General features: G+C 36.3%; 1 protein-coding gene and 1 long non-coding RNA gene across 2 annotated transcripts; both read right to left on the reverse strand.

Moving 5' to 3' along the window:
* Nucleotides 1–159: 159 nt before the first annotated feature.
* Nucleotides 160–1,165, reverse strand: LOC139985351 (uncharacterized). Its single transcript, XR_011799399.1, has 2 exons — nt 993–1,165; nt 160–953 (listed from the first exon to the last, which is right to left on the reverse strand). It is a non-coding gene; the product is annotated as an uncharacterized lncRNA (long non-coding RNA).
* An 18,187-nt stretch (nt 1,166–19,352) lies between these two features.
* LOC139985348 (uncharacterized) lies at nt 19,353–24,937 on the reverse strand. The gene is made up of 4 exons (XM_071999722.1): nt 24,657–24,937; nt 24,178–24,324; nt 24,005–24,094; nt 19,353–23,932 (listed from the first exon to the last, which is right to left on the reverse strand). The coding sequence occupies exons 1-4, from the start codon at nt 24,798–24,800 to the stop codon at nt 20,591–20,593; spliced, it is 3,723 nt and encodes a 1,240-aa protein (XP_071855823.1). The 5' UTR covers nt 24,801–24,937; the 3' UTR covers nt 19,353–20,590.
* Between the last annotated feature and the right edge of the window lie 194 nt (nt 24,938–25,131).

Below are 25,131 nucleotides of genomic sequence, written 5' to 3' on the forward strand. Positions count from 1 at the left end.
ACGGAAGCGACATGCGCTTCCGGCCGAGACACGAATTCGTGGAGCGCGAACACCGGTCGAGGATGGTGAACGCTTCGAAAGAAAATCAGCAAAAGATCGAGGAGGAGAAACGAGCGGAAAAATGATAAAAACGGATCCGGATGTTTTATAATTTTATAGAAAAAAAAATACACCGTCGATTCCGGGCAAGCTCGATGTTCACGGAATCCTAGAAAAAAAAATATGAGAAATTAGATCGCAGATTCTTTTACGAAAGCTTCGATCGAGCTTCACACGCGTTTATAAGTCGCTAAAAATTATACATTACATTAAAAATGGCGACTTTTCGCAGACAAACGATCACCCTCCTCGATCAATGTAGATCGATCAACGTGTGTCATTATTTATCGATTCGAACGATCGAAGGTGCGCTGTTAATTTCGCGATGTTGTTTCGTGTCTCTATCGTTCAGTGGCTTTCCTTGTACTTGGCTGCGGAGAAAGTTTCAAGAAAATTTCGTTTCACGCGTACAAGAACGAGCGAATGGGTTTAATAAGGCGAAGAGGAAATGGCGGAAAGAATAAGAGAGAACGTTTCCTGACTGTTTGCCTGCATGAGCGTATATGGGAGCGTGCATGCGGTAATGGAGGAAACTTTTCATTTTTCGCAAGAGTGTTCTTTCTTACATATAGTTTCTTGTGCAAATACGGCGGACGAGGGTGGTGCCGATCAATCTCGCTTCCTGGATCGAATCCCCGCCCATGTCGCTCGGACCTCCATTAATCGATTTGAATTGCAGCTCGTGCCGCGACTCTCTCTCTCTCTCTCTCTCTCTCTCTCTCTCTCTCTCTCTCTCTCTTGTCAATTTTGGGCAGAGTCCAATCCTCTAGTGAACCTTAGTTTTGGAATAAAATAAAATATCTCTGTACCTTTAGAATCGCTGGATATTGTTCAGTTATAAAAACCACTGCTAACTTGATTTATGAATCTATTTTTCTGAGTAAAACAGCGACACTACAGATTTTTATGGGAATCTTAGGAAAAGTAAACTTCGTGCAGAAACTTGTAAATTTGATATTAGATCCATAGATATACTTTGCTGAAATTTATTTTAGATTTTCAATAAGATTTCATGATATTTCATATTCCACTATTTTACGATATTCAATGCAAGAATATTCGCTCGAGGACGTTTCAATTATTGTCTCCGATAGAATATTAAAATATTATTAAGTTAAAGTTTGTTACTATTTTATAAAGTTTAATAGAAAGAGGTTCAGTCGGCAATATTTTAATTATCGATTGGAATGGACGACAGAAACAATTGGTACTCTGCCCAGAAATAAATAGACAATTAACCCGACCGAGAGGGGGCAGTTTCGTGGCAGATCTCTTTATTATTAAAAAAAAAAAAGAACGATCGAAGGGAGAAGATCCAGGATGGCGTCGGTGAGGTCAAGGGGAGGGCGCCTGGTATTAGTACACATTAGTTTCTTCGATAGGAGGCGCCCAATTAGTTGTTGGAATTTTGTAGTCTAGGCGATAATTCTCGATATAGTTCAATGTTGTCGAGTTTCTATTAGTTGAGCGAGCGAACGCGCACGATTGTCGTCGGAAACCGGAACGAGGCAGGGGATTTCGACAGTACTTCCGGTCAGTCACGTGTTCAAAACGATCTATGACAACGACGTGCTTCGAGTCGACGTATCGCTTGATAATCGAGTGTGCGTTTTTTCTCGCGAATTAAGCCGATGTTTGTTCCTAATATTCGTTTGAAAAATCGATGACGATAACGAAAGATGATCGTATTTTGCTGTAACACGCTTTAAGATCGATCTTTAGCTCAATGGTTTTTCGAATAAAAGCATTACGTTCTATGAAGAAAAAAAAAAAAAAAAACAAGCCAGTTTTCTATTCTTGAGAGACAAAGACGAGAAAATGTAAGATTTTAGTAAAGTATATTTTGAGATAATTAGTTGAAGCATTACGAGCTTTCTAGAACAAAGCGAAAACACGGGAACGTACGCAAATGATCATCGAACGATTGACCGAAGCCAATTCGTTGGTAGTGTCTTCTAGTTTTGATCGACATTTTTGGAGAAGATAATGCGTTCGATGGATTTACGTAAACGTAGCCTCGTCCTCTGTTCTGGGGAAACCGAGGCACGTGTTTTATCATCGTACGTCTTGCAGAACGCGTTTGTTTCTCTAAAACCGAGCTTGAAAATTGCAAGAGTCGATTCTATATGGTAGCAGAAATTTAAAGTTCTTCTTATATTTTTTTAAAAAAGGAGGAAATAACCAAATTTCGGTGAGGTTTGCTTCACATCGAATGGAACCGAACTGATGAATTAATTCTCGTCGAATTTAATTTCGTTTTACGATCAATGTAAATAACAGGGAATGGGTGAAAAAAAGAAGCTAGGAATTTTCAATGACAGGATCAATACGATTTTAGTATCCGATCCGACGAGAGGGCCGTGACATATATGAGGACGCTTTAAATACCAGTTGGAAGGACTTTATTCGTTGATATTGATTTTGATACAACAACGCAGAATAGATTTGCCGATTTAGACTAGTTTTCCTCGACTTTTATAGAAATTTTATACACACCTCGACACAGTATCAGTATCCTCCAACTATTTAGCGATCCAAGCGACACGAAAGCCTTGCGGACCTTGAAAGTTTAGAGAAAGTTTGGGAAAATTCTTTTGTTATCTCGTTGCGAGTTTCGTCCATCTCCATTAACATGTTCCGAATCGTTACAAATGAACAGTCCAAAAGCATCTTCCTCGAAAAAGAAGAAGGAGAACAAAGAAGTTATCTAGCAAAAAAAAAAAAAAAAAAGAAGAAATAAGCAAACAAAACTGACGAAATCTTCGCAACGTTTAAGGTTAAAGAAGCTATTTTCATATTTCTACTGAATGGGCAAGGGAAGAATAAAACGAATCTTGAATTAATAACCGAATAACGAAATTAAATTCAAGAGTTGAATAGAAAATGCTTGTCGGACAGACAAGGAAAAGTGATAGGAAAAAATGAATCGAACCTTGAAGAAACGACCGAGCAGATCCTGTTCTCCGGTCCGATTTCCGGTTTCCTTCGAGACCCAGCGACTCGTCTCCGCGAATCGATGTATGGTTAAGTCGCGACGAATATCCAGTCATTAGGTCCGTTCGAAGTGTCGCGACGAGTCAAGAGGAAATTTCTTGACTGGGACGGACACTTCCGTGCAGCGCCTCCTTCGACATGCGACCATCAATCTTAAATCCGCGAATCAACGGACTTCCGGTTGTCTGCCTTCCCCGTATTTCCTTAACAACGGTTGTTTCGTTTTCTGTTTATTCGTTTTCAGTTGGAAGGAGAGATGAGAAGAATGAATTGTTTAAAAATAGACTGCTAAGCAAAAGAGAAGTGTAAAATGTTTATCGAAACGTTCATTACTGGGTCGCGATATTGTTACGAGACACGAGACATTTATAACAACTGATCAATTCCATTGTTTGAAAATTCCTTTGTTTTAGTATTACAGCACGTGGACTACATTGGTGGACTTGTGGATTTTTATGCATTTGTTCATGATTATTCCACTAGATAATTCATTTTTATTCTCATTTGCTCGTATAACTTAAAAATACCTGTTGACCTGGCGCATAGCCAAACGTGTTAAGGATCGAAGGTCAGAGAAATTTTGCGCAAAGTGAAGTCCTTGGGGTTGCGGGTTTGACGATTGGAAATGGAAGGGAGGAGATAGAGACGCGTCTCTGTTGCACGGTCGCTAATCTACGACGTGTGAACGTTAGATGAAACCTTTATCTATATATTTGCCACGATATTCAATACGTGAATGAGTATATCTATTAAAATAATATTGATATAAATACATAGAGACAGCGAGAGAGAGAAAGCGTGGAAGAATGAAAGGGAGAGAGCGAGAGAGAGCTCGTAGAGAGAGCGTGTAAGGGAGAGTGTGCGAGCGCGAACGACGAAGAGAGAGAAAGTATGGTAATATCATGAAATTATTATTCTTTGTTACTTCTTTATAATTAAAACAATAAAAAAGCTGCTGAATAAAAAGATGAGCGATGTTTTTTTATTTTCAGTTGGTAGAAAAATGCTAATTCACTAACCGAATCGGACGAATATGACATTTGGAATCAGAATGGTTAATTTAAATATAATCTAATTGCCCGGGATGATTGGAGTGGGCGGTCGAAAATAAATAATTCATTTATGTTCGATTTAAGTAACTTCAAGAGAGTCGAGATAGTGTTTTAATGCAAAGCTGAAGCTAATTTCAGGCTCAAATTCAAAACCTTTGGAGCTTGAAACTTTCATAAAAGTTGCAAGTTTACAATCGAAATTTAAATTGTAAATTTCAAATTCTCCGAGTGTTCAAATATAAGTTAAATTCTCTGGCTCGTTCTAATCGATAGATGGTTACTGTCTTAATCTTCTCTTAAAACTTTGATTACTTTGATAACATACTGATTAAGACACAGCCATCATTTTTATAAGTTGAGTAATAAAATCATTATTTTTAAAATGGCCTCGATCAAAATCTAAATAAGAAACCAAACATGCAACAGCCCTTAAAAATGAGACGAAAACTAAAACTTCAACGTTTCATCTACCATCTGTTCTACACTTCGATAAAATTCCTATGATCTTGCAACTCCTTCTTGAACTGCCTCCTACGTTTTCCTTAAATTCATCGCAGTCTCTCGTTGTCGTTCTAGAAACGATCGTTTGACAATGGACGAAACTGCGAATACGACGATTATTCGACGAACGAATCGTTGGCGTTTCGATCAGAGCCAGCGGAAAACGTATCGAGAAATTTATTTGCATCCGTTTTGAAATTCTCGCCATGCGATATCGTACGGTCGCGAGCTGGCATACTTGTCGCATTAATTCAACGGAGATCGCCGTGTGATACGTTTGCAAAATGATATTTCGTTAGAATACGACCATTCGACCGTGATATATGTACGTTCGTCGAAATATTTTCCGTTCGCTGTTTACTCGTTGTTGTTTGGCTGTGAAAGGTAGAATTTCATACGAAACGCGTGGAAACGGGCAGGAAAAAATATTTATTTTCCACCGTATCGAGATGAAACGCGTTCGATTTCGCTGGTCGATCGATATACCTTTCTTTTTTCCTTTTCACTTCGATACCTTGCTATGGTTTATTAATGGCAGCGATTCCGTTTTGTTTTGGCTTTTACTCTTTTTCAATGCGAGAGAATGATTTATCTTCGTTACTTTGCCTTCCTCTTGAATTATTTATTAAATGAATAACAAGGGGAAAATTATTTAGATTGTCTGGTATTTCATGAAAATGGACGTTTTTATTTGTTAATTCAGTGACGTTACGCTTGCTGAGGCGTATTTAACGTCTCTTTGGCATCACGGAGGTGTATTCGAATGGAGGTCGAAAATAAATGTTAATATTACGAGCTTTATTTAGGAAATACGTATACCGTCGGTCTCGAAAATATTCGCACGCTAGCATAACTTTGACTTATATCTTTTATATCTGAAATAAGTATAGATAAAATAGCAAAGATGTTTTGTAGTATACTGGAGTATAGTACATAGATGTCAGAAAGTAAGAAACTTTAGCCTGAAAACGAACCGTTGTTTAGATATTAAAAGAAACGTAATAAAGTAAATCTTTGTGTTTCAAAAATGGCAATGTGTTTCGATTGGCAATAAAAGAATAGAACCAAAGAAAAATGAATTTAGAATTTGCGAGGATACTCCGATACGTTATACGTTAACGAGTTGTTTGCAGAAGTAGAAACGTAAACTAATGTTTAGGAACTAGACCGTAAAATTAGTAAAAGATAACAATAGAAAAACGACAGTAAAAAGATGACGAACAGTAAAACGTGTTACGGAACGAAAGAGGCATCGGAAAAAATATTAAACTTTTAGAAAAAAGGTTACCATTTTAGATTTTTTGATGTATAAAAATCAATATAAATTCATCGATATAAGAAACAATATTTCTTTTCATATTTAAACAACGGATTGCTTTAGGTCGACAGTTATTTACTTCCCGACATCTAAATTTTACGTTGTCCGAAAAATGTCTTTCTTTTACAAACCCGTCTTTTACAACAACGCGTCTTTATACAAACATGAAACCTGAACTGTCGAGCGTTGTAATCTTTATCTTGAGAAAACAAATTGGATCATACGTAATTCGATAAAATAATATAAAATGGAAAATATTGTGCATCCATTATTTCTTTATAAAACGAAAGATACTTTTCGGAAGACCTAATACTATACTTCAATATATTGCGAAACATCTTTGTTATTTTATTTATATTTATTTCAGATATATAACATAGGAGTCAAAGTTATGCTAGTGTCCGAATATTTTCGTTGGAAGTTTTAATTAAGTTTCAATTTTCCAGCCTATTCGTGACAACTTTTTCTTCTTACAATCTTACCAAGTTTCGATTTCGTGTACGGTAGTCTCTATATGCCACCCTTCTTTATAATTAACTGTCTTATAAAACGTTGTTATATAATAGCATTAGATAAATTTCTCACTATATCCTGCATGACATCGACACCATTCTCTACAATTCTCTTGAAATGTTTCGAATTTCACGAATCTGCATTTGTCTCAAAACTATAAAAGCTCACTACCGAAAGGTAAAAATATAAAGAAACCGTAGAAATTATTCAGCGTTTTACAAGATCCGAATACGTTCTGCTGTAAATTAAAAAACATATCGACGTGCATAACAGCACCTATAGCGATAAGAAGAAGTGTCGTGTGCCAATGATACAGTCATCGATTTACGAGGGCGATTTGAAAATTTCGCGACCAGATAATGCGTGCAATACGACTAGTCAAATATTCGAGATACAATAAATATTATATACATTAAATATTCGATATGACGCAAAATTGTCAGTTGAGAAGGAGAAAAATAAATTCGCCGCACTCTGATAGTTCGAAAATTATAAATTAAAGAAACATATTTTATGAAGCAAATACAAAATACACAGCCAGTTGTATAATTCTTTGATCAATCTCGATATATTAACGCATATTAAATGAAATACGATGTAATTGTGTGAATTTAAAGTTCACAATTAACACACAAGTAGGCGGTATATTTTCAAAATCGTTGGATATAAATGCATTTTGTAAAATCCTGCCTTTTTATACTTCTTATTTTATAAACTTTCTTTTGCCCGTCACCGTGCGTAATTGCTTCTTTATTTTAAATATTTCAATGATTGCTTTTAATAACTATATATACGCCTAATTGATTTTTCTCTTTCGCATCCTATATCCTACATCTTCAAGAATTATAAAGCAAATCGTGAAATAGAATAGGTACAAAAATGATATATCACTACTACTATATTAATATTAATACACGTAACATAAGCTAAGTTAAATCAATATCGATCTACGATTATGTTAATCTGTAAATTTGTAATCCGTAAGCTTTTCAAATGGTCCTCGCGTTGCTGCCTGTTCGTAACGCAAACGACAGCCTCGCCTCGTCGGATCGAGTGTCGCGATTCTCGAACAATTCGCGTCCTCCGAGATTCTGCGGCCTCTGCATCGCGTAAACTCTTTTATGTAACGCGTACGCACGGCCTTGAAATTGGAGAACCGACCAGATGCGAACGAGCGAACGCTGCTACTCGTCGATGGTCGCGTATATGGTTTCGCGTGATCGCCGCGTTACGTAAATCCGATTCCGTCGCAATTGGATTCTTGTGACCGGTTTGCGGATGCCCTCAAAGTTTGGTACGCCGAGGATAATCTTTAAGATTGTTTTCTTTACCGCATTTTTTCCTTTCTTTGGTGTTTAGAAAGCTTCTCAAGGATCTCTGTCATAGTTCAATTCAAATAATTTTTCTGGATCAGATGGTTGATGGCTCGTAACTATTCGTACGCTTGTGGATACCTTTGATGAATATCTTACGTGTGTTAGACGAAACATTTCGTTAATGTTGTGATGACACTCACTCATCATGATCGTATTTATAAGATTTGAAACGATTCTGAAAATGTATATAAAAGTCACAGGATATTTTAAACGAATATATCGATGGTTTACTGCACAAATACTGTATGTCCACTCTTTGTGAAATTTATGCTTTCGTATGCAACAAACAGTTGTTGACTATTTCTTTATGTTGTATAAAAATCACATTCAATTTAAATTTAATTAAATAAATCTAACTTTGTCAGAAATGTTTATCGTATCTGGTGTAAGATATTTTTGAGGACTATGATCCATCTAAAACCATCCTTAAAGGGATCGATGCACAGTTTACAATCAATTTTATAACAGCATTGATAAATACAACAGCAAAGATAAGTACAATACACAAAGTTTCATTATAAGATTTAGTTCAAATTTAATTATAACTTAAAGTCAAGCTTCATTCTAAATTATCTTTTCATCTTTAAAACTGTTCTTTCTTTGAACGCTAAGAGTAGACATACAGAATTTATACATTGGGCCATCAGTATAATATTTTACAGAGATTACAAGAAAATCTAAGCAGCTAATTATCACACAATATTAATAAATCTCGGTATTCAGCGGCACTACCTTTAAGGTGACACTCACACTTTAATTGTAACTTAAAGTCAAGCTTCATTCTAAATTATCTTTTCATTTTTAAAACTGTTCTTTCTTTGAACGCTAAGAGTAGACATGCAGAATTTATACATTGGACCATCAGTATAATATTTTACAGAGATTACAAGAAAATCTAAGCAGCTAATTATCACACAATATTAATAAATCTCGGTATTCAGCGGCACTACCTTTAAGGTGACACTCACACTTTAATTGTAACTTAAAGTCAAGCTTCATTCTAAATTATCTTTTAATTTTTAAAACTGTTCTTTCTTTGAACGCTAAGAGTAGACATACAGTATTTATGCAATGGACCATCAGCATAATATTTTACAGAGATTACAAGAAAATCTAAGCAGCTAATTATCACACAATATTAATAAATTTCGGTATTCAGCGGCACTACCTTTAAGGTGACATTCACACTGCAGGTATATTATCGTTTGACTGAATAGAGGTTTGCAGCAAACATGTTGCAACTTCTATATATATTTTCAGATTTGAGTTCAATATATGTTCAATATATGTAATCATGGCAGTCGCGTTGCATTATGGTGCTAATGAAGTATCAAAATATTTCGTACGATACGTACAAAAGAGTTTGTAGAAGTTTTTTACGGTAAGTATAGGAATACTTTCGCCAGCAACTGTAAGCGTTAGCTACAATCACAAATTTACCTACTTCATAAACACTATGTTGCGAAACATTACAGAAATCAGTGGCACGTAGATGTCGTAAAATGATATTAGGTGCAGCGTCTCGCTTTACAGCCCCTTCGATCGTTTTCGACCGGTGGATTAACGATTTCGAAAAGCGAACGCGAGACGTAGGCCACACGTGCTCGATATTTTCATCAACTATATCGATTTACCATACTTACCTTAAAAATTCACCACGTATGAACTTTTAAAGAAACGTCGAACAATTTTGAATAACTTGAGGCTTCAGGCTTGTTCTATTTATAATCTATAAAGCAGAAAAGTCGTTTTGAAAAATTCGACGAATATTTTGAGAATGACGTCTATGAATAATCTTCGGTGTGCAGAAAAAAGCGAGAGTGTTATTTTTGTGAGAAAAATGTCAGAGTAATGTAGTGTAAAAATAAAAGAACAGGTCGTCGATAGAAACGATCAACGGGAATAATAGTACACCATAAATCGAGTACGCCGCAACGACCAATGGGAAATGATCATGCAATTGCCAGGAGACTGAAGTGCATGTGCATCACGCGGTGATGCATTGAGAGCGAGGTCGTTGAAGTGTCGATCAACAGACTCGAAACTGGCTCAACGTGAGCCGTTTTAATGGCTCACTTTTTATCTTCTTGCCCGTTTGTTAGAAAAATCGACAATCGAAGAAACGACAATTGAATTGTGCACGATCTTGACAAAATTCGAATGGCTTGGTACAACCAACATGCAGCTATGTGCGTGTAACTGAACTTTCTAAATGCGTATGCTAAATATTTTTAAAAGAGACTGTAACAGTTTCATTCCAACAAACGTTTAACTCTTAGAACGTGTAGATTATTTTAAAAGAATCTAACAAAAATGTTTTATTTTAAAAGCGATAATTCTTATTCACCTGAAATAATAAAACTATTCTGTCATTGGAAGAATATACTAGATCGAATAATGTGGAAATTACCTTGATTAAACGTATCATGTTCTAGAGAAACTATATGAATTGGAAAAGTGATATAAAAATTCGATCATGTGAAACTGTGATGATTCAATTACACGTATGTCATTTTGAAAAATCTATATTCAATTAAAATTTTGTTAGAAGAAAGCGACATTTCATATGCATTGACCTAATACATATTACATACAGAATAACAAACTTCACACGACAGCTCCAAACTTCCTCGTATGCTCATAAAATTGAGTAATATGATAAACCTATTATTGCCAATACTGATCTCAAGAAATAGCTGGTATTCTAAATACCGTGCCAACAAGATCAACGACACGTCATGAATAACAAATCCGCCTATTCATTTCCTTCGGGGAAGGAAACGCCTCGCAATAGAATAGGAATGTAGTGTACAGCTACGTCCGAAGGAAATCGAGAACGCTCTTCCATCCGTTGCTCGCGGCTCAATGTCAGCTCGACAGAAAATAGTTGAGGAAGCGATATATATATATATTACGATCGATTTCCAAGCTGGAACGAAGATAATTCGATTAGAAGCTGTGTCGACCGTGACCAGGTTTACCGGGTGTGTTATAATTGCCGATCGCATTATCGAGTGTCAGAAAATCTACGAGTGGCGGTGATTCGCATGTCTCGGCAGAGACGCTAACTCGATTTGCTTCGAGGCCGAATCACATTGTAATTACTATGGAGAAAAGCTGATTTGGAGCAGCTTTCTTTGCATGCGGAGGATAATGGAGTTTCGTTCGGATCGAGCCTCTTTGCAATAGTGAGAAAGTGTCATAGTGGCGAATTGATAATAACAGAGGTAATTGAAGATGACATACTTGTGATACTTTGGGTTTCGCGAAATTTCAATTAAATTGGTCATCTTTTGTCTTGATAGAAGAAGGGTGATCGAAAAGTACCAAATTTATGTGCTCCTTCAGGCATCTAAAATTTTAATATGACATCATACTCCTATAGATCTAAGGCAAATGCGATGGGAAAGTTGTAAAAAATGTAGATGAAACTGACAATGTCCTGAAAGGCGAAGCTTGAAGCTTCGTGACTTCAAACGATGATAATGTAGTATCGTAAACTATTATGATTAATTTATTTACAATGAATGGATTGTACAGATGTTGATTAAACAGGAAACGATGGCTGTTTAACGTGAACTAATTACAATAACGTACTATAATTCAGACAACTCAATAGTTAATTTGCAACTCTCGTCACCGCGGATCCAACGCTCTCTCGACAACACTAGCAACACTATTTCGACAACGCAATTCGCACTCTCCGGCTTCTCCACTGACACTGACTGTTAATTCGTCTTTCTCCCTTAGCATCCCTTTGTCTTTGCTTCGGCCCACCACGCACGTGTTCCTCATCTGCTTTTGGCCAGGATCACGTAGGTCTTTTCTACGAAACAATTCAATTGAAGGACCGACGATATTGATGGGCCTGACGGCGCCTCCGCTCTCTCGCGATATTGTTTATGATTCACCCGATATCTCTTAGGCCTTTCGTCCACGACACTACAATAACTTGAAAGTGAAAGCGTGAAATGCAGAAATTCAAACGCTATTTTGTAAAGGATAACCTTCATATTTATATATATCTATATAGTATGTAAAACATATTGCTCAAATTGTGAATTGATAATGGTAACACGAAACAAATTGAGGTAAGGTATCACTATGCAAATATCGTATGGAATACGTTTGTTATTACTTATTTCTAAAACAAGATGACATGTATCGAATGTATTGTTGTTACATCTCATCCTCCTGCTCTTCAGATGACAACTTTTCAATAAAACGATCATCAACGACAAAGTATGCAATGTATGGTGTCTTGTTAGAATTTCAACTGTCTAATTTGGCACTTATCGATCATCATCCTTTCTTCAGCTCTGTCTTGAACAGATGAACTGCAATGTTCACGAAACGTTGAAACGAAGCGCGCTAATAAGAACACGATCAAAACCCAAAGAGGATCAGATATGATCATTTGATAGATGTGCTCGTCTAATCATTCTGAAAGTTTAGAACCTATAATTATTAATTAAAGATGTTTCTGTTCGATAGATCGTATTCACACAATTTCCCAAACAATTTCCAAATATTTCTACGTCCATTGCCATCATAACTTCTCCAAGCTACCAAACCAATCTCCAGACACCTCCAATTTAATTTTTCCCCCAGCAGTCGCCATCGTTCCCCAATTCTCTAAGGGTCGCAGTTGCCGATCCACGAGGGTCCGGGCATTCGTGATCGATTAATTAAACGGCGAGGCAACGGCGTGTCACTCGAGGGTGCCTAATTAATCGAGCAGTCTCGAACAGCGCAGCTACACCATCTTACCGAGTAAAGTACCGAGCATTGTACCACAGGCAACGGTTAAGGCTAGCCAACAAACGAACGCTTCGTGTCGGTCCAGTCACGGTAGATCCGTGTCAAAGCGTGACGTTGATCGATGGATCATCGATCGAGTGACGCCCCGTTTCCATTCAGCCTCGGCTGGATACGATCGACGGTGACGTAATCGCGGTGAACGAGCGGTCAACGTTTCCCGAATCGAGGAACGCGCGTTTCAAACGCGGTTGATCTCGACTTCGATCGAACTGGCGTCAAGGAACGCCTTCGATCGCAATTTCGACGTCCGTTTGTCATCCGGTGTCGAATCATGGTCACTGAATAATTACTCGTTATTTCGGATCTACGGTTCGGAATCAAGGATATGGTAGTTGTAGGGGTTGGTTCATGTCATTTTGGTCTGTTTTAAGGCTTTTGGAGGAGAAAGGAACGGGATTTGAATGAAACTAGTGGAAAGAATCGTAGAAAGTTACAGTATGGTTTCAAAGTACGTAACTGGGCTTTTGCTAATTTCTCTTTTTTTCTTTACAAATCTTTAATTTTCATTAGGAAATGATATCTACTATGGATGGTATTGAATTTTGTTCTTTGTAATTGAGAGGTTTCCTGGGAAAAGGATTGCAAGACAATATGGAAGTTTTAATTTTAGTTTTTTAATATTAGGTATGTTTGAATTGATGAATGACAAATGGCTCTTAAAGAACTTTGTTCTTTTCACATTTTTAAATAATCAGAGGATGGCTCGTATCGTTGGCTTCAAAAATCGTTGCAATTATAATATTTGTTAAATTATCTTTCCTAGATCTCATCTAGCAGCGGAAAATTTGTTCCAGTGCAAGATGAATAATTTGTCAGCCATAAGTGTTAAAGCTTACTTGTTACATTTAACTAGAAACGATATAACATTTCAGATTACATTGCACATATGTTGCGACTAAAGTGACTGATTGATAGTAGATTAGTTAGAAAATTGAATTCATAGTGAATATCAGTAGATGTCCTAATACTCATGACCGGCAGTATATATTCATAGTATCACACGTTACATAAGTTAAATGCCAATTAAACGAACCACAGTCGAGAAGCAGAATCAATTCTTATAAAATCTTCATCTTATTAAATAGTCGAATCACATAAATGACCCAAACCACTGATAGTATGTTTATAATTGATTCGTACGAGGATACAAAAGTAGGGTAGACACAATACCATGGAGTTTAGTCGCACTTACAACTTTGATAGATCAGATTTATAGAGGCGTTTCCATCGTGATACGGTCAGGGTCAAATTGTTCGAACAACCCAATGCGTGTCAATGCCTCGTCTGCAACATTATCACGATTAAATCAGTGTGTTGGAACTTCAGTCTTTTATGGGACGCCTGCGTTCCAGTCGTGAGTCAGTCTAATTCAATATCCACATGGAACGTGGATCATTGAAGTTCCTATAACTAACTATACATATATATATATAATACCTTGACAATCTTTTGTTGCCTGAACAGGATGATAATGGTTTCACAACCTTCTCTTCAAGGTTCTTCATAAGCAACACTTTAGCGTTCCACTTTTTTTCTTATTCTGTCAGATAACTGCGTCAATTTTTATAATAATTTTTGCTTATAAAAATACGCGTAAATATGTGTACGTGCAAAATGTCGATGAAGAAATTTGTATAATTTGCATAGTAGTCAAACACACGTTTCACGCAAGTATACTTCTTTGAATCAAACACTCGCTTATTATAATGACTGATAATTTGTACAATGAATTGAAACAATGCCTCCTGTAAAGTAAACTGAAACAATGTTCAATTTTATAATTTATTTTCTGTGGATTAAACGAAACGAAATTAGTTTTATTTATAAATCGCACGATCGTCTTGATTGTTAAAACTTGATTGTACTTACCCATCCAAACTTGATTGTTAGTACCCATCGTACTTGATTGTTAAAACAGCGTCCAATATTTTCTACAATTGTATGGAATGTTGAATTCAAACATGAAAAGGGATGACAACATGTTTTCTGCTTCTTCGATTGTATTGAAATACGTGGTCATGTGAACCAAGTTGTAGAGAACGAAATAAGTAAAAATTAGTTGGAATCAAGTTTGGAGAATACGCTGGGTGTGGCAATACTTTTTAACCAAGGTTAAAAATTCCTTCCTTTCTAACCTTTTCGACATGGGACCGTGGGTCGACGTGAAGCAATTTTCGTTTCCTTTCCTCTACACGGTCTTCTGCATTTCTACTCGTCGTTTAAAATACCAAGCTGTTATTCGAAACGATCAGAACGCAAATGGATAAATTTAAATGCGCCGAATAAATTTTCACGTTTAACATATTCCTGTCGAAGTCAAAGGAAGATTAATTCCTACAATTGATATTTAACATACAAGGATACTATTATTGTGAAAGGGAGAAATCTTCTGGCAAGTAATTTATTATTTTATATTAAATAAACTAACTATGAAGTGTTATAGATTAAAATAGAGAATAGAATGTTTATTTGTATTTCAGACTCACAGCTATTACAAAGGAGATTATTAGATTATTGATATTCACTAAATATATCGTACATATGTATAAACGTTCATACATACAACCAATACACGCACATACACATTGCGTTATATTAACTTATTTTATAACACTACAATGTATTATGAAATAATAGTATTTTATAGATAAATGTTATACAAAATTGAAGAGTGCTTGTAGAAAACACATTATTAATAATTATTCAAGAAGGTAAATTGCACTTTAATTCCATATCACGGTATTCTTATTGCTATGTAGAACATTTTACAATAAAAAATCAGAATCTTTCAATTTTTGTATTTACAGTGTTTTCTACGAGCACTCTCCAATTACTTTAAGCATAAGAAAGAAAGTTTCGTCTTTGCAAAATACATAGAAAATTTCAATATTTCATATATATATATATATATATATATGTAGCTGTTTTTAAAACTCACGTAAAATTCCAATATTTTCAGGAAAATATGTATTTACTTCAGTAGACAGATTCACTAAAAAGGAAATCATAATCCCTATAGCGCGATGGCCGAGACACGTTAGAACGCGATTAGAAACTTGACGTGTATAGGACGAGCGAGCTAGTTAAAAATCTAATCGATAAACACCCGGTGACCTAACTTTCGCGCACTGAATAATTAACAGCGTTACAGATACCAGTGTCTTTGATTAAAAAAATCTAAGTCAGCCGTGTATAGCGTCACTGTGAACAACGCAGTCAAAGTAAAGGACATTTGGCGACACGATTTATCGTTAAACAAAAAGTTATAATTATCACGCGTATAATTTTTCTGCACAAAATCTGATCCTGATTCCTTCGAACTCTAACGTTTGTTAAAGACTAACGCAAAGTTTATAATGACAAAATTCCGTTTATTTCAGAAAAAAAGAACGAAGAAGATTTTATTTAAATGCGAATCCGAAACTCTTTTAATTTCTATAGAATTAATTGAAGAGATATTCCGATATTTTATTGGAAAAGTATTAGATTCTAATAGCATTTATATAACACTTGATAAGGAAATCAGTTTTATAACTTAAACAAACGAATCTAAGGTGGTCTATCACAAAGAATAAAGTTTAAAATGATAAAATAATACGTAGGATTGCTTCTAGAAGATCGAATATGAAACTGTGCTTAAATGCTCCGGTTGTAAAGATTTCTAAGAGACAACGACTGTAAAGGCAAAAATAATTAACAAAAATCTTTGGTCTAATCTGCGTTACGTATCTAACACGTGTCTTGCGCCATTGTGAGACTATTAAACAACTCGTGTATGTTTAGGCTCGAAACGTGTGCGTGATTATGTTGCAAGACTGAAATGGAGCAGCCCACGTGACCTTCTAGTCTGCTTCGATGTCATTCATTTCTACTTAGCGACCTAATTTCTCATTCAGCCGCAACGTAGGAAATTTCATTACAAAACTCGACCAAGATAAATAATAAAATCGTCGAATTTTCATTTAGCACACGATTTAATATCTCAAAAATACTCCACGCTATGAATAAAGTAACAAGTTCTTATATAGATACAAGTTCTAAATAATGTAAACCTTCGAATCGGTTAGAGATGACGAGATTATGGCATTCGACATGTGGACTTCTGGAGTAATCAATATCGTGTCATATGGCGTAACACACTTAATTTGATATGCAATACGCATTAATTTTAAGCTTCTAGGGTTCGATATTCCAATCTAGTATAAATTACTTTATTAATTAAAAGAACGCATCCAAATAGTTAAAATTGATTTAGAGATCTCTGTTCTTTTACTTCGCCTAACATTAACATTGACATAAAAGTATACATAACGACGTATAAAAAATATTGACTAATTAAGTTTCTGCGCTTCTTCCAAAGTTAAACACCATTGTACCTTTAACTATGATAGATCTAAATTTAAAACTATAATTAAATATCTTTGTAATTTTACATTTATGATATTTTAAAGAAAAATATCATTTTACCATTGCCTGATATTTTGGAAGAAGAGCATTATTGTAAAACTAAAACATTTTGGACAATGTCTGTTATCCATGTTGGTCTGACTTCATACAAATAGCAATCCCAGTTTCGAAAATGTAAGACATTCAATCAACGTATCCTCTTTCAAAATGTACATTCTACGTGCAGGTGATCTGTGCAAAAAGTCTTGCAACAATTTAAAGGCACTGGCTGCACATGTGCATTCAGTGTCCACACGTGCATAGCTTCTTTCGACGTGGATGGCTGCGTTCAAAGCCACATAAGGAACGCACATAACGTACTCGATCCACATGGTATGTAATTTAGCGGCTATTCGCTCGTCTAGGATACCATAAGTGCCGCTGGACGCGAAACATTGCAACTAAAATATAGTTCTACGGCTGGTACCATTGTCAACGATCATCGATAACGTTATCATTGTGTCGTGGCAAGTTCGTGAACGTGAACGTGAAAATAGGACAAACAACAAGGCACCTCCAACCTTGAAACAGACGCAATTTTGATTCAGTATCTTCCATCTTTACATTTTATCGTTGCTATATAACTAAAAGACCATCTGAAAATTTTCGATTTTTCATCCAAAGTAATTTCGAAAATATTCCTTTCCAAAGTAGAAATAATATTTTCATCTTGCACTTGTAAGATCTGATTTCTTTAAAATTCTTAAATTTAATACGTAACTACGTACTTCGTAGAAGTTTCTCGCTTAGCATTCCATTATTAAAAATAGAGAAGAAAAGATATGTATGACAAAGAAATAGAGAAAGCAAGAGAGTTAACTATACTTATGTAATATACATACATTTATTTATTCATAATCATCTGCAAGAAGTTAAAATGCAACATATATGTATCCACATATATACATGTACATAATATTTCAGATTTTCACATCATTATCAGTTAAACATTAAAATGTTCACATTGTTTCATTTCTTTCAGCTAATGAAATACGTTTCGTGCAATCGTAATTAAAAAGAGAAAATAACGAATATTTTTCAGCACGTTGTGGCATCTCTAAAACCTGAATCGCTTAAGAATATTCGATAAAACATTCATATTTTCTCAGTCTTTTCTTTTCAAAATGCACATAAAAAGACACTATAAAAAAACATTCCATGTACAGAAATATAGATTCTATGTATCCTCGTTACGGATAAATGATTACGAATATACAATTACGTCTGAGAAGTTCGAAACTATTGTAGTTACGTAGAACGATAACTATGAGAGTGTAATCATCGTGTCGAACATCTGCTGTAAGAAGCTTAACGTAGATGGAATGGTTGAACTTGCAGATTTCTCCGAATAGCACTTCAATTTCTCTCATTTAGTTTCTCTAATTACAAAACGGTTAAAGATAAAATTCACATTTAACACCTATCCACGCGTGTAGATACTGCTCAGAACAATTACGAAGTTTGTCTGCTGAGATAGCCTTATCACTAACCAAGACTTGGAATATAACTTAACCAACAATCAAAGAGTTTAGTAAACCAGACAAATCATTATGTACATCTCCTATATTTACTGATGATCTTATCAAAGGAGCAACTTAATGAACACGTGTCGTGAATACGCTAGAACAAAAGATCTATATCAGTCCGATCTAAAATCAGTCCAAGGAGTCAAATCCCTCTCCCGTTTTAGTACAAATAGAAGAATCAAATTGCTGAACCATGATTCTAAATCGGATTGTTCTCATCCGCGAGTTGTCTGTTCTAACCGATCGAGCTGTCCACATTTGGTCATTGTCCGTTCAGACTCTTCCTCTTTAGGTCTGCTCTTTAAGATGGCTGCTATCGACAGTACCATAAGACAAAGATTATGGCTAACCATATATAAGAATATACCTAACTGATATGACAACTCCTAGAGACACATATTAATAAAGGCTTTGGTCATTCGATAATGTAAGATATTTCATCTGTAAATCTAACTGATCGATGATCCATATAGAAGAACTAGAGGTTAAAAGCTTATAGGATCATGAGCGATGGTAGCCCTCTGATGGCCATCACGAGAACTATCATCACAGACACAAGGTAAATTGCTCAGAAATGTGATCGCCTAATTATTATGAACAGTTTAAAAACAGAGAATAACCATCTAAGAACTTGTACAATACTACCCTTGCGACGTTAGTCTATGAACAAGAACAACGTCAAGTGATTCTTGGAAAATCGAGGATCTGTGCTTATTACTTCTCCCTTTATTTGTTCACTATATGCAAAAACGCTACAGCTTATACAATATAAGTATGCGTATTAATAATAAAATCTAGAACAACATTTTAAAAATCGCTTTCCATTTTAGCATCCAGAAAACAGCACTTTTGATAAATTAATGTGCAAAACCTGACCTCGTTTGTCGATCATATCCCTCCACCGTTCATCATACCCTTTATGTAACCGCACCGTTAGAAAATGTCAATCCTTCATTTACATTAGAGTCTAACATTTAGGGATGCACTGTTTTCCACTAATCAAGTGAACGCGTTCAGCCACATCGCAATGGAAAGAATAGCTGTTGTTCCATGACAAAAAGAAAAATAAGACAGAAAAAAGATAAGATATATTGTAAATGTACCTCATACAATAGAGGTCTCGCAGCGTATTTCATTCTTTCCTAAATACAAACAAATTCAGATTGACATGTTCTAATTCGACAAATAAAGTTATACCTCAACGAACCAAAACATTTCTTCAAATATTCAATAATCAGTAATAGATTCATCAAGAATTCCAATCAATCAAGCTCAATTATCTTTTAGACACGTCGGTCGCTTAATTTTCTAGAATGTCTAACCAGTTGATTCGACACGTGTCAATAAGTGCTATTTTTATTTTCGCGATGTCTTTTGAGTGATTAGCGCTCAGTGAAAAATAACTAACATTGCGATCAATACAGAAATAGACCTAAAAACTGTAACTCAGGGAATAGCATTAAATGAAGAAATATATAGACTCTCTCTCTCTCTCTCTCTCTTTCTCCCTCTCGCTCGCTCTCTCTCTCTCTCTCTCTCGCGTAGTATCTTCATTCTTCTACAATAATATGTAGTGCTTTATTTACAAAGCTCGTAAAAGATCAGGCTAATGTGCCCTGATCCTGATTAAGGATCATCTCCCGCGATAGCCAAAGAGAAACAAAATCAACCAAAGTATATTTCAACCATCTACACTGAAATGAAAGAACGTCAGGAGGTATTACGTGCCCTTTGAACACTTATGAACGTTATCATCAATGTATCAGACAATTAGTTCTGAATCGAAGATTTGGTAAAAAAATGTTTGTAAGGCAGCATTTAGTCAACTTGGAGAGTTTTTCCGCCCGTAGGACCAAGTACTTGTCACATTCGATTCTTCTTAACCACCTATACGTTTCGTTGGTATTTTTGTAAATTATTTCAGACATGGAAAAATACACGATTCTACTGGTTTGTACCCTCGTGGAACTTGAAGTAGTGAATCTTCATAGCCCTATTGTTGGGATACTTGATCTTGCATTGAGGACAAGTCGCGTCTACTGCACCCTCCACCACATATTTGGTCAAATCCATCTCTCTGTGGAAGTTCTTGCTGTTCTCAGCATTATAGATAGTGTTGTGTGTCGTCAGTAAGTGATCTGACATTGCTGCCTTGTTGAACACGTGTCTGTCGCATAAAGTACAACTGTAGATAATGCTGTTGTGCGACAATTCATGGTTCTTTACGATTGTCGGAGTTGGGAACGTGAGCTTGCAACCGTCTACAGAACAAGCAAATTTGGGAGGAGCATGTTTATGTTTTATGGTAAAATGCTGGCGCAGATTCGACACACCAGAAAACTTTTTGTAGCAAATGTTGCAAAGGACTTTACCATCATTGCTGGGTAATGGTATACATTCGATATTATATGACTTGGCTAGATTCTGTAACAGATTCACGTGATTCTTATTGTGCACCAATTGTTTGTGCTTGTACAATACGCTCATGTTCGCAAAGAACTTCCTACAGACGTGGCACATAACTGACTTCCTGCCCGCGCTCATGGCATCCATGGGCAGAGGTGCTCTTTTATCCTCTTCTTCTAATTTTATTTTCTTAGATCTTGGCTCTTCTTGAGACAGTCTTCTCGCGTTGTTGTATACCTGTTCAGGTTGTTGATTAAATATGTTAGCATGTAGGTTGAGCCTGTGACGATGAAGCGACCGAGTACTATTGAACACCTTGTGACAGAGGGTGCATAAAAGTGGACTACTTGCTAAGTTCTTGCCAGCTGACTGTAGCTTTGCAACAGCTACGACTGTGGATTTGTGAAGCTTCTTATGTCTCGCCAGTATCTTTTTGGAGCTGTATAGTTTCCCACAGATGTCGCAAACGTGATCAGATTTCTTTACATCATCAAGAATGGGTTGAGCTTTGTGCCACTGTGTATGCATGTCTAATGTCTCCTTGTCAGGGAAAACATTTGTGCAAAGCTCACATTGAAACTCGTCACCTGAAAAGCTTTTCTCAGCTTTATTGCGAGCACAGTGCACATCCCATAAGTGTGTCCTCAATTCTGTTACATCATTGAACTTGTCACTACAAACTTGGCATTGGAAATTACCATTTGGCTTCGCTGGAGGTAAATTTGGGTAAGATTTTCGTGCTCTAGCTGGTCGGGTCATACTGGAATTGAAAAATTCCTCTTGTTTAGTCTGGGTTAATGGCTTTTGGACATCTTTCTTCATAAATCGTAAACTCAATCTAGAGTTTGCTCGATTGTGCCAGCTCCTGTGTATCTTTAGAGATGATTCTTCCATGAAAACCTTACCGCAAATGTCGCATCCATGACCACCTAATTCCTGAGCATGGGCAGTTTCAAAATGAAGATTTAGGTTAGCTCTGAAGAAGAAAGTCTTTCGACATTTAGAACATTGATGTATGGACTTCGCAATCTTTGGATGATCAGTTGCTAAGTGTCGGTCATGCGACTCTTTACTCTTGAACGTTCGCCGACAGTGGGCGCAGATGATGTTGCCTCTGATAACATTGTGAATATTTCTGATATGCCTCTTAAGATTAGCGCTATTCGAGAATATCTTGCCGCACATATCGCACACGTTCTTTTTATCGCTAGGATCCGAGATGGCGCTGACATTTACTGAATTTGAGTCCTGTGAATCTTCTTGTACCGCACCATACTCCACGCATGAGATGTTTGCATTTCTTTCATTCGGATCTTCTATACCATGATCTTTCATGTGAATTTCCAAAGCACCTGCGCTGCTGAACATACTACGACAGATGACACAAGAATAGATCTTCACTTTCAGATGAAGATTCCTGTGTTCCATTAGTTCAGCTCTAGTAGTGAATTCCAAATTACAGAGGGCACAGCTATACTGATTACTGTCTGATAGTTTACCAGCATTCACTTCAGCTTCAAACGTATCCCAATCCTTGATGGGCTTTGAAATGTTCTGTGTAGCCTTTAGTATGTTGCTTTTCGATTCAGAAGTTCCTTCCTTGTTAAGATCATTAGAGTGCTCTTTGTGATGCTCCAAATAATCACTAGGAGATTTGAATTTGCTGCCGCATTCAGAACATATGAAATCACTCTTTTTGTGGTCCAGCGTTAGATGAGAATGAAACTTTTTGAACACCAAATATGTCATGCCACAATGGACACATCTATAGGATGTTCTGACGTCGGATGATAAACGTTGACACAGGTCTCTATGCTTCAGCATGTTTGGCTTGTACCTATAAATCATACCGCACAGGTCGCATACATGATTGTGTGCAGGATCACCATTTTTGTAAGGGCTGGGTATGTTCAGAGTACGATTTCCTTTGAGCGATTTTTTCGGTGACTCCTGTCTCAAAGATGGCAGAGGAGTTACTGGTTTTAATTTAGGTGGAGATCGTGTTGGAGATACCAGTTCCTCATACTGTTTATCTGAATGTTTTGATAGATGAGTAAGTAGCTGCTTTCTGTCCGGCAGAGAACGTAAACACATATTACACGTGAAGCATTTCTGCAAGCCTTGTTTCGGTATAACGAGAGCAATCTTCATTGCACACTCGAACGATGCTCTACAATGTACTTTATACATTGATCGATCCGGAAACTCCGTCAAACACGCGATACACGTGTGCGGTCTTAGATCGGGCATATGCTGACGAATGTGGAAAAGAGTACTTCTACGATCGCTGAAACTTTGTTCACAAGAGTAACATGAATATGTCTTCAATTGACTTATAATATTTTGCTGCACTTGTGTCAATGGAGCATCCTTCTCCATGCTCATTAATTCATCTTCCAAATCTTCAACAAGCTCTTCCTCATCTTCCAATTCCAATGGATTAACACTACCATTCTGTTTGTCACTATGAAATCTTTCCATATGCTTTGCATAAGAATACTTAGAATGCAAATTAATTTGACAATGTACACATTTCTGTTTAAAAACACGTGCACCCCTAAAATGGGTGTGCGGGCCTCTTCTGACTTTTTTCTTGCTTGCGGATGTAGATGCGTTGGATTTCTGAGTGGAATCAGCTTCCATAATCCTATCTTCTGAGCTTGAAAGGGGATTCAAAACAAGTTCACTACCAGTAACAGATTCAATTTCTATAGTACAATCTGTGTCATAATCATCTTGTGGTTCAGATTTTATACAAATATCCATATCTTTCGTTAAAGCTGGTTGATCTCTGTCTAAAGCTACTTCATCATCAGGTAACTGCTGATCTTGATCATTAATTTCTAAAGGATTATTATTTTCTTCAAGATTAGTGGCTTCCTACGAAATAAACCAATTTTAATGTAATATTATTACATTTTTACAGTTTGTTTTGAAGCATATCATACTTACCAAATCCGAATCATTGGTAGATTCATAAATAACCTCAACATTGTCCTCGCAAAAGTCCAAATCAACAGGTTCATTCTTAATAGTTACAACCTACAACAAATGACAACAACACATTGATTACAAGTCCATATATTATATTATCCTCACAAAATTAATAGAACATGTATATTTACCACTGGATTTGGTTGCATGTGTTGTTCCAACCACCGATGCAACTTGTCTTGTGAACGCAAACATGTTTCCTTGTAGATATGCCACTCATTCACATTTTTAATACATTGTGCACATATTTTTGTTGATAATTTATCCGTTATTAAAATCTAAAAAGTACATAAACCCAATAAGGGTATAAGCATGTACCAAGCTTTGAATAAAAGTTAGGTTTCTCTAAAGATAATATTACTATAGAAACACGTTTCATTTGATATTTGTCTATCTAACCTTTACCAATAAGAATAAACACCAATGAAATACCCATAATCATCATTGCCAATGCTCCCATCTCAAACATGATCCGTATAGACCTAACCTCAATGTACTCGTTTCAACGCAGTAATAAAACGCGAAGCGTATAAGAGTTCGCGAAGAGAAATAAACATTCAGGAAGATGACAGACACAAAAGTATTAAATAACAATATTTTACGCACGCACCTGAATCGATAGACAAGCTTGTATCTTGCTAGCTATGGGCACCGGAGAGTCTTCCGTTTCGAACACGGACAATTTTGGCTCATCGGTGGACAGACAGAGTCTACACACATCTTCCATATTCTGCAACTCCACCACCTCGTCCATCGTGGACGTAGATATTCGTGGCTCTTCTTCACTGAATATCAGGCAGGTGTTCTGCCTGCTAATAATGCGCGCTCCTCAGAAGCAGGTTAGGGACGCAGCGTTTTGTTTGTACGTCGACATTTGAAACTGAGCCCGAGCGGTCCATTTCGATACGTTCCTGGCGTTCAAAGGAAAAATTAGACAACGAGCGCGCGTTAGGTAAAAGAACGCTGTTTTTTAACGCGATATTTATTTATCGGCCGAATATTATCACGTTTCGCGTGACAATATGTAGTGACAAATATGTGCAATGTATATTTAGTGATAAAAACCAAATATTTTGATCTGGATA

This window comes from Bombus fervidus, chromosome 3 (genome assembly GCF_041682495.2).
Source record: "Bombus fervidus isolate BK054 chromosome 3, iyBomFerv1, whole genome shotgun sequence".
Taxonomy (NCBI): Eukaryota; Metazoa; Arthropoda; class Insecta; order Hymenoptera; family Apidae; genus Bombus; species Bombus fervidus.